Raw genomic sequence first — 11739 nt, forward strand, 5'->3', positions numbered from 1 at the left:
CAGAAAAGGTTGAAAATCACATGATATCACATATGGGGGATATAAACCTAAAAGCAACGAATGAACAGGACAGAGACTCATAGACATGGACAATGGACTAGTGGCTACCAGAAGGGAGGAGGGAGAGGGAAAATAAATAATAAATGTTAAAAAAAATTATATATATAGTATGAAAAAAATAAATAAATGCATTTAAAAAAGGAAGGAAAAAAAAGAAATATATACAGATCTAGAGTTTAAGATAGAGGACAGAGCTAAGGATAAAACTTTGGGAATCAGAGGATACAAGTGTAGTACATAGGGCCTCCTTGGAAGAGCACAAGACCTGAAAGAGAAGGATTATCAAGGAAGACTTCTTTGGGCATGCAGAAAAGTCTTTTTAGGAAGACTTCTTTGGGCATGCAGAAAAGTCTTTTTGGAGAAGACTAAGAAGATATGTCTGGAGAGGCTAGTAGAAAACCAGAGAAGATCGGTGCCCTGAAAATCAAAAGAGGGAGAATTTCACAGACAGTGGTGTGAAATGCTGCCTATAGGTTGAATACTATAAGGACTGAATATGTGTCTGCTTCGGATGTAGTAACAGGCAGTCACTGGTGTATTTATGGGGAGACTGTTTCAGTCAAATCGTGGGGACTAATATCATATTGCAGTGGATTGATGAGAGATTGGGAAGTGGCAGGGTGGTTTAAGAAGCATGGGGCACAGAGATGAAGGAAGAAAGAATGCCAGTTGTTGGAGGATGTGCCATGACAGTTTTGTTATTGTTAAAATCATTTTGTTAAAATTGTGCCTCGCACAAATTCTAGAATATAGCAGGCATTCAATAAACTTTGAATTATCTATTTAAAAGCTTTGATCAGCTTTTTCCTCCATAAATAATTAGCTTACACATTTTTCTTCTTTATAAGTGTGTTCCTATTGACAAAGACCTGCTTTATACAAGAAATATTTGACATCTCATGCACAATTTTGCTTAATAAAAAACATTTCCTGCTTCAAGTTTAGATTAACCCTAATATCTTTTATCAGCAATATCTCCATAGTCAGTAAGTACGCTGCACAATTTCACTGGAAGTGATGACTAAAGGTACCAACTTCCATTAAGCAGTGTTAGAAAGCAAACAAAAATTACAGTGTTTTACTGTAACGATACTACATCAGGAGTTAGTGATTTAATCATTCATCCATTCCTCAACCTTCTCTGTATAACTTTCCCCTCAGTTTACAAAATTTGTGCTCCAGTATTAAACCTGAGTAAGAGTTAAGTTCCCAAAAGACTAGATTAGTCAAGCCATAAAGTAAACAGGAGAGGCAAAGGGATGACTTTAAAATTTTAATTTCTAAATTATTCGATATTGCCAAAAAATAACCCCAAATCACTGATACTAGAATCAAAAAGTAGAAGTGTCTGGTATAAAAGGAAGAGATAGCTAAAAATTAGCTGCCTTGGTTTAGCTCTCAGTCATTTTATGGTAGTCTTTTGAGTTTCCCTCAGCACCAGAAATAAGCATTTTTGCCTTTTTCCTTCCTATATTTCAAGAAAATGCAGGCAATGATCCATTTCTTGGTCTACTTTGGAGTTCGCTCTCACTCAGAGCAGATTTTCACATAGCCAAGGGACAGACACCCCTTCAGCCAGCACCTAGTTTGGAACGACAGATGGACTCATCGTTACATTTCCCTGTAAAGCTGCCACATGAGCAGGTAGCCTGGCCTCTGTCCCTGAGGTAAATAGGTTAATCTGTCAATTAGGCAGCTGCCTGAAAAGTCATTATTTTAATCACTTATCTCTGGAGACCTTTCTCTGCAGCCCCAGAAGTACCAGCTCATGCTGTAAGGGCTGTGGGAACAGAATGTGCTGGCACTGACTGCACTGCAGATTGAGAACGGGACTCACCCAAGCTGGGAGTCGGTGAAAGTGCTTCTCTCCGTGAGCATGTTCCCACTTACTCCTGCTGCCACTTGGCCAACGGTCATGTGAGTCCTTCTGCCGCCTGAATCCACAGTGACACTGGGCCCGGCTTCCCTGGCTGTGCGCGTGCTGTGGAAGGAGCTCTGATGCCAGGAGGACCGAGAGGCCCTGTTCTGAGTGACGGGCTGTAGGGGTACAAGTGGCCTGACTTGCCCAGCGACAGGCCCTGAAGTCAGGTAGTTCTCCTTCTCCAAGAGGTTGCCCATGCTGTGACTGGTCCCCGGCCTAGGGTACGTGAACACCACTGGGTTGACAGGGGCACTGTCAAAAACGGTGTCGTTTACAGACCCGTACTGGAACCGTCTGTGATAAGTGTCATAGTGGCGCTGTCTGCTCACGGGCCCTGAGGTGAAACCCACAATTTCCGAGCGAGCGTATCTCGGGGGCATAAGAAGGGTAGACCTCCTGCTCTCCTGGTGCCGCAGCGAGTGCCCAGCCTGGCTTCTCTGGCTGTACTGGTGATCGCTGTGCGAGTAATGCACCCTCTCAGGGCTGCTGTCAGGAGAAATCTCAAGTCTCCTCAGAGGCTGCCTCAAGCATCTTTCCTCCACTGACTTCTGTGAGCTGTACTGTGCAGTTCCTCTCCCCCAGCGGCCTTCATAAGCGGTGGGTATGCCTGGCTGCACGAGAGAGAAATAAAGTTGAAAGGAGGCACAGATCAGTTTTCATCTTTGTTAAAGACTAACAATTCTGTGACTCTTATACGAGGTGTCCGTTTCTCTGAATCCCATGGAAAAGTCAGCCAACCCCTTTCTGGGTAAAATCTGTTTTTAAACAAGACTTGGTTAACTTGGTTGACTATTTATCTGCACCAGGATTTGCTACTGTTTAAGGTCCCCAGTTTTCTATGGTGTCCACACAAAATCAATCTTCTCATAATTCATTTAGGAACTAGTAATATTTGGGACGATAACCTTAAAAAATAATCTATACAAGTTTAAAAATGTTTCCATGGTAGTCCAATAACTTGGGTTATACTCTTTGGAATCCTACCTTTAACAGGTCATATGTTTTAGTGACAGGGGAACGCCCACCAGCAAAATCATTTTCAACTAAGTGTAGGTTGTAGACATATTCAGGAACACTGCTAGTTCGGTGAAGACTTCCTGCAAACAAGCATATAATAAATGGGCCAATCAGTCGTTAAAGATTGTACAACAATAAATTATAGATTTATTAAGATCTAAATTTAAAATTAAGTCCTTCAACAAGTATTAGATTTATATTGGTATTTGTAAGTGCTGGTTTAACTTCACCCTTGGATATGGCAAATGATCAAAGGTGATCACAATATTCTCTAGAAGCTTTTAAAAATAAAAGTCAAATTAAAAAATTAAAAAATATACATTTAATTAATTTTTTTTTTAGGGAAGTAAGGGGAGAGATTTTTACAAAAATCCAAAAATGTTTGTTTATCACAGTGCTGAGGAGTTTGGAAATCATTTATTGGCTTAGATGGTCCATACTATAAAAGTTCAGTTTCTTAAGTCAGAAGAGGAGAACTCTATTCGCAGGGCAGGACCTTAGAAGCTTCCTGAGGAGTCTCTAAGTGTATGCAATAAACATGAGTGACTCAATACTATGAGATAAGATAGCTTGTATAAACAACAAGGTGGCTCAGTGTGGTCAAAGAAAACATGGACCAGCTTGAAAAAGACCAAACCTGGAGTTGAGGTATTTGGCCATGTGAGAGGGAGGCAGGAAAGGAAACTGATCTCTGAGCTACAGTGATTCTGTTTGTGGAATCATCCAGGTTGGCTCAGTCTTAGTTTGGGGATCTAGCGGCCAGCCCACTCTCCTTCAAACAGAGTAGGACACAGCACTTCCAGCTCAGCTCTGTGGGGCCTACAGGGAATCTCAATTGATGCATGTCTCTTTAAACACTCCTCAGAGGAGGGAGTGGTAGAAAACAGTATTCCCACTCTCTTCTACTTCTTTATTCTTCTCCCAGCTTTTCATTTGCTCTTTTATAACTTCCCAGGGCCTTGGGGGGAGGGGGGGGGGGATGCCAAGCAGAATAATCAAAGATCTCTAAAACCTAGGAAATGTCTAGTTTCCTAACTTTTGCCATTTTTTTTTTCCTGTCATGTAGCATTCTTTCAGAAGTCAGAGGAAAAAATACTCAACTAACTCTTCTAAGCTTCAGAGAGTTGTGAAAAATACTGAGAACAAAATGCCATAGGTAGACCCTTTCCAATATAATTGGAAAATACCAACATACTTTTCCAATAAATTGCTATAAAGTCGAAATTTTAAAGACTATCAAGGTATCTTGAGGTGGAGGAGGAATGGAGATTGTTACTGCCAGAAAGCTAAAAAGTATGAATGCATCCCAAAATATGTTTGTACATGTGTCTTATTTCCCAGAGCTGAACAATCTGGCTTCAGGCCTCAAGGGGTCCTTAGGGAGGCAGCGTAGGTTTGTAAATGTCACTCTTAAAGACCAGGGAAGCTGAGGAAGGCCAGGCCTCCCTTGTTTCCAGGGGCCTGATTTCTCCCCAAGAGATTTCTCCCCTGGCTAAGGTTAGGCAGCTCCTGGCTCTAATTCTGAAGGGCCTGCGGGCTGGGGTGCCCTTAGGGCTGGGGATGGAAGGAGAGAGTGGGGAAGCCAATGGAATGTTTAAACTGTGCCCCACTCCAGTAAAAGAGAAGCCTTTTCTACAGAGGTTGTGACCAGGCAGAAAATTATTGGTCAGTTGATATGTAAGAAACCAAATTTATGATCTTAAAAAAAAAGTAGTGTAAGGGTATCCATGTTCAAATTTTTAGATTGTATGAAAACTGAATATATGAAAGTCAGGAACAATCTAGAATAGGAAAATACTAATTGCCTATACGGATGGTAGCTACAACTATTCATTCCTGTTACTCTATAATACAACGGCAGATGATGAAAGGAACTTTTGGAATCCAAGAAAATTTTTGGAATCCAAGAAAATTTCTTCAAGGGGGGCCCTCTAAGCCCATCATTACTGGCAGTATTACCCTTACCCTTCCAGGAGCAGGTAGATAATTAAGGAACAGTTAGGAGGGGGCTACTGCCATCTTTAAGCTGAGATTCCTGCAAGGATTTTTTAAATGTGGAAGAATCTTTGGACAGGACCCACTGAAACAGTGTATCCTATCAAACTAGCTAATAATTGAGTTTTATAATCAAGCCTGTTGAAGTGAAACATTTAACTCACATTGTCGCTGGGGGTTATGTCTTTTTAAAACAGTATTTATATGAACTCCTTACATTTCAATATTACTTTTCTTTCAGGAGCTCAAGTAATTTTGTTTGTTTTCATTATTCAGTGATGCAGAGCCAGCTATTATCATCTCCCTTTATAAATAGGTAAACTTAAATTACGTGCTGTAAATTGCAAAGAGATTTAATATCAGGTTGGAAATCATAGCTTTTCTGAACTTGCCATTTATCAATACCCTGGAGGGATCGTCATCGTAATTTTCAATATGAGGACCAAAAATAATCATTCTCTCTCTTCTAGAACCTTAACTTGAGCAACTCCAAATACTCCACAAATATTAGTTCTTTATTTGCTAACATAAGTCCTTATAAGGAAGCTTCTTCAGTTTTCAGATGAATGAACTGAGACTAGTTTCATAGTTCCCAAAATAACTACAACACGTTCGGTAACGGGGAACAAAATAAGATTGGATCTTGAAACTATGGACTCCCTTCCTCTGCCAGAAAGGTTGTGACTCCTGATATTCAACCTACGGCCTGGAACAATAGATGGTTTTTCTGGTTGAAAGGTTAATCTCAAACAATAATGCAGATTAATTTGCCTAGGTAGTCATGAGTTTGAGAATAGTATAGTGGATTAAAGGTGAACTAGGAGCTATGTTCTAAGATTTTAAAGAAATTTTGAACTGGGTAGAAGTTTTTTCTTAAAAAGTAAATATTAATCAGATGGAAATCAATCTCTTTAAGGAAAGTCATTATTTTCTGTTCAATCAGAATAAAATATTATATGTATAATAATGATTACTGAATATATAAAATAATTCAGCCATGATTTATTCTTCTCCATAAATAGAAACAAGACAGCAAACAAAAGCATATTACACATACAGGCACATCTTGCTTTAAATAAATACAACATGACAATCCATATTTCCTAAAATGAAAAATGAGGGCGTGGCTATATTTTAAAGGATTCATTTACTTCACAAAAAAAGTCTTACCTTCCCTAAATCAAAGAAATCTGTGGACTTGGCCTGGTGCATCCACTTTACTGCTTTCTGTGTGTCTGGTCTAATCACTTACACACCTCAGTTTCCTTAATTCCAGCTATCAACTGAGTTGCTGAGAGAGAAGTTTACCTCAGAAAGCTGACATTAAATGCTTTTAAAATTGTAAAGCGACATGCAAAAGTGATACATGGTTTTTAAAATAATTTGAATCACAAAAATTTGTTTTTCACACTTTTTCTTCAATCGGTCTGTTCTAGGAGGAGGGCTAAATGAGAGTTTTTATTCTGGTAAATTTATCAGTGGCATTGAATTTGACTTTTTTATGGTTATTTTTAATTGACTCAACCATTGAGGATCATAATGACATAACTGTGAAGTTTCTGGCCATTCATTTCGATTGCACTGTGCATTATGTGCTTTTGGTTTTTCCTAAAGAAGGTGATGATTTATAGGGAATACTGTAAATTAATATTAACTCATCCAAACCTTTCCTTCTAAGAATACCAGGGACATTTTCTGGAGTCCACTTTAAGGAAAATGAGGGAAGTAGTTACAGAACAACTTTAAACTCCACCTTCCTCAAATAAGCAATTCAGGTGAGAGAAATTGTAGGGGTGGGGTGAGGGGGTAGGCCTGGGGAGTGAGGGTGAGGAGGGGTGGTTTTGATGGAAGGATTCCAAATTGCTCAGAAGATGGCAGAGGTGTAGACCTCACAGGATAATGTAATTTTCTTTTTCCTGGTCTGAAAGTTAATCTGAATGATTCTATCCCTAAGCAGCTGTTAGGGGAAAATATCTTGGTTTCTGGTCATCTATGCAAGTATTGTCCAAAATAATGGGTTATATAGGGTTAAAAATAATGGGTTATATAGGGTTAAAAATAATAGGTTGATTTCCATAATCAGTGTCTTCTTTGTGGGGTTTGTGAGCAGCTATATTACCTAATTGGCTGAATTTACTGTATTTATGAAATTGAGTTGACAAGCCTCTATTTTGACATAATTACCTATATCTGGGCACATTTGAAAAATCAACTACAGCTTCCCTTACGGTAAGTAGACGAGAGAATTGCTAAACAAAACCTTTATATAACCTGCTTCAATTAGAGATAAGAGAGTAGCATTCTCATTTAGCAAAGCATTTTTCTTTCAAGCTTCTCTGAGCACTCTCTGGGCATGGGTAAAAAACTGATTTGGTTCATGAGCTCTAAAAAAAAAATTTGTAGAGATGGAGGCATAAAAACTTCCCATGCAAATAGATATAGTTAAATATACGTACAAAAATCAGCAGGCATTCACTACTGGTATTGATTTAAATGCTACACTTAATTGTGCTTACAAGCAGTTGCCTTCACAGTGTGAATTTACAATGGTCGTGTGTGTGTGTGTGTGTGTGTAGAAGGAGAGCTTGAAAGTCTAAAAGCTATCACCTTATGGAATTTGGTCTTCAGCAACCTTCGGGGAACACCTCTCTTTCTCCTCATACCTTAAAAAGATTTAACTTCTTCCATTAGAGTAAAATTGGGGGGCATGCTATTACAGGTGAGACATGGCATCTTGAAACTTATAACAAAGCATTTGTATAGCAATTCATATTTAAGTGGATCCTTAAAGTCATTTATTAACAAAAGCAGAAATTTAAAACATGAAATATGTCAGGACCCATCAAGAACCATACATTAGGACTATTCGAGTTGGTGAAGCGCTTTTGTTTGTCTGTGTAGCCATATAACATAGGATTCATTTCTCTAGACTTCCATTAAAAAAAAAATACTTATTTTATTTTTTCCTATTCTTATTTTTTAAGAAAAATAACCCAATATTTACGGAAACCACCATGCATACCATACAACTCAGTTAGGCAACTGCTCAGTCTAGAAAATGAATAGAATTGGTTGGTTTACAAATCTATGGCTGGAAAGTACCCCCAGCTATCAGTTCTTGTGAAGTTGAATATGCCAAGAGTTGGTGGCATAGTGGGTAGAGCTGCCTTCCAACAAAATTGAATAGGCCAGGGATAGACCAGCTCTCCTATGAGCATGGGCCATATGCTCCAGGTGCCACCGTGTTATTAGTTAATGGTATACCAATCAGCCACCAGAAGCCTTTATTTTTCAGAAGCCTCCTGAGCAGTTTGGTTATCCTCTGATACATCAGTTTATGGCATTTTTGGAATAATCTGCAAATTTCTGCTCTATATAACCACAAAAATATATATTTAAAAGGCCCATTCATATTGCTGGTATCTATATCATATATTTTGTTTGAGTAGCCAAAATATGTGATTATAAACTGAAACTTAGCACACCGGTGGAGTACTAAATTGATAGATCCTGAAAGTTTCTAAATCTCTTACTTCCTGTAATTTGTCTCCTTACTTTGGCATTCCCGCCAATTCACTTGTTGAGATATCCCAAAATGATTACTTTAGAACTGCAATGACATATATCACATTATACTCCCAATGATGCAACAGCCAAAAAAGGTCAGTTTATAAAACTCACAAATTCAATTTTTTTCTTTAAAAAATTCGCTACAGTTTTTTATAATGGGTCATAAATTATGATATTTTCATAGCCTCTCACTTGCCAGGGCTAACCTCTTCCCTCCCAACTGATTCAGAATTGCTGTCCCTTCTCCTTTAAATCCACTGAGACTGCCAAGTGAAGCTTCAGAAAACCCCTGCATTTTTCATGTTTCTCCTTGCTGAAACATATTCTGTGAGTCACAATTATCAAATCTTTAACTTGCATTTAAGATCTCCCTCTACAACGTAAGGTGGAGGAGGGGTGAGGGAAGGCCGCCTATCCGAGGGCACCACTGAACTGAGTTTTGACGGACTTGTAAGAGTTAACCAGGTCATGAGAAGGGAGGGAGGATTGTGGGAGGGAGGGGAGTGGGGTAGGAGTAAGAATACCAAATAAGATAAATAGCACATGTTTGGTGGAAAGTGGGAGCAGTGGTGATAGGATGAAGTCTGAGAAGTTGCAGCCATTAGATCATGAAGAACTTGAAATGCCATGCTGAACGAGGATTTTATTTCTTGTAGATAACAGCAGAAACTGAAGGAATTTAGGTTGGAAAATGATCCAATAAAATTTTAGAAAGTTTACTCTAGTAGGTATGTGGAAAACGGACTGGAGTGAGGCCAGATTAAAGCAAGAAGAGACTGTCTTAACTTCCAGGCATATTTTTACTTTCTTGACATAAAGAATCACATCCTCTATCATCCTTTCTAGCACAGTCACACATCAGCACTTGACAAGTTAATTGCTGATTAGTCATATTTTCTTGTACATTCAACATGTCATAGTTACACAAATTCAGTTTGCACTTAATCCTTCAGGTCGACATCTACCCTGTTGATCGCCACACTGGAGTCAAAATGTGAGGGCAGTAGTTGCATGTGCGCTTTTGTCTTGGAGTGGATGGAAGATACTCAAATATTTTCTACTGCTTCTCTGTCATTCTGGGAATAGAAGGAGGAAGAAATCTTTCTTTCCCCCAAATGTAGGCAGACTTTCCTTCTGAATGATTAGAAAAGCAGACTATGTTTAGTTCAGCAAGGTTGATTCTACATCTGAATAATATATATTTACAGTCATTCTCTCATCCGTATGGCTTGTGTATTTATCTGTAATATTTTGGTGGCCTGTAAGAAGTTCCTATTATCTGCCAAGAAAAGTTCCCATTTTCCTCCTTCAAAGAAAAGAGGTAATCAAGACGTTTTAATTCTGATGTATCCTTCTCAACTCCATTCCATGGATGTATTAGTGAGATTTAAGATTTAGTGGGAATCTCATGGACATGGACAATAGACTAGTGGCTACCAGAAGGTAGGGGGAAGGGGGAAGTGGGGAGGTAGACGGGGTAAAAAGGGTCAAATATGCGGTGACAGAAAGAAATCTAACTATGGGAGGTAAACACACAATGTAAATATATATATGTGCCTTTCTGTTAAAATGTATAGCTGAAACTTACTGGATTTCGTTAACCAATGTCACCATAAAAAAAAAGATTTAGTGGGAACAATTTATTAAGCTACTAATGAGTAACATTTTCTTCTGGAAATCAAGGAATTGCAGAAATCTGGTTATGATGCTTTGGTCAATTAATATCGTTAAGCCTAAAGCTCATTATTCTAGGAATATAAATCAGTAAATTCTTTTCATGGTAATGGCAAATTATGTTTCCTTTTTTCAAAACGGGCATTTTTAGTTAAGTCTATATATTGGCCTCCCTAGCTCATCATTAAGCACTTAAGAACATCTGTTTGTATGTCTAATAGTCAATCACCATTAATGGCATTACCCAAAAATACACAACAGATTTCTTAATATTTCTATTGTAAGAACACCTGGAATTCTGTTATTATTCTTACCCTAATAAGTCAGGGGAGTGAGATGACTCACTCTAATACAAAAAGATTAAGTTTTCTCCTAATTTTGTCTATTTCCACTTGTAACACTGCCTTTTGCTGTTCACTTCTCCAGGAGAAGTATGGTGTTATACTTTCATACATTTGTGGACATGCACAAAATAGCTGGAAAACATTTATCTCAGAATTGTATAAAATTTTTGAATGCCATCTGTGATGAAACTAGAATGATCTTTTAATAGGCCATATTACTTTAAGTCTGATTTTTAAATTTCAGATGTATTAAGACCATTTTTGTTATTGTATTTCATTACTATCATAGATAGGTTGCCAATAATATGCTTGTTCTCTCATAAAATAATAAAGCTTTTAATAATTTTTATTGATCAGATTGGAAATTCAATTTGAGAGGAAAATCAATTTTAACTACTCTAAGATAAAATAATATAAATATGTACAGCCTTATTTCAATACATGGGAAAAGAATTTAAAGTCTATATCCAAAACAACGCTTTAGGAGAATGAGTCAATGTGAACAACAAATACCTAGAATATCTAATTCAAGTGAGCTATGCTGTTCCCATGATTGGAGCTACCAGCACAGGCAAAGATAACATTAATGGGCCTTTTAAAAAGCCTAAGTGAACAGTCTTCCTCTCTTTAAGGTAATTTCCTGTATCTTCGCTGTGACACATAGAGCAAGAAACTTTCATAATCACACAGTTACTGTTCCATTGATTCTGAAGCATCCCTACCACACCCTCACTTAAGACCTTACCCATAAAAGATATGCTCTCATCATTTCTAGGGCTGGGAAGTTTATTTTTGTAATCGTCATTGTGTTAACATTCTATTTCCTTTGACTAATTACAATTGAAAGAAATTCTAAAAAACAGACACACCTTTTTTATACTCACTGCACTTGATCTACTAGACACTTAACAAAAATTGGCCTATGGGCTATATTAGGCAGACATGGAGGTACATTAAATCAGGTGGCATTACCAACACATTAGTTTCAGAGCATGGCCATCCATGTCCCTGCCGCCCCACCATGGAACTCTTTTTTTCCCTCTCTCCCGATCCCGCCTACCTTCTGAATGACTAGTCACCTAGCTTCCAGAATTGCTTCATTCCTGGAATTCCTTTTTGGCAAACAACAAATTCATACAGGATTTGAACAAATACCCC

General features: G+C 38.1%; 1 protein-coding gene across 1 annotated transcript in view; it reads right to left on the reverse strand.

The window, feature by feature from the left end:
- PKP2 (plakophilin 2) overlaps positions 1-11739 on the reverse strand; it is a 77245-nt gene that overhangs the window by 61671 nt on the left and 3835 nt on the right. The window contains exons 2-3 of the mRNA XM_006912735.3: positions 2966-3078; positions 1898-2592 (exon numbers count right to left, since the gene is read on the reverse strand). Of these exons, the coding sequence (XP_006912797.1) occupies positions 1898-2592; positions 2966-3078 (808 nt within the window). The remainder of the gene's footprint in view (positions 1-1897; positions 2593-2965; positions 3079-11739) is intronic.

Source organism: Pteropus alecto, unplaced genomic scaffold, assembly GCF_000325575.1.
Source record: "Pteropus alecto unplaced genomic scaffold, ASM32557v1 scaffold103, whole genome shotgun sequence".
Classification (NCBI taxonomy): domain Eukaryota; kingdom Metazoa; phylum Chordata; class Mammalia; order Chiroptera; family Pteropodidae; genus Pteropus; species Pteropus alecto.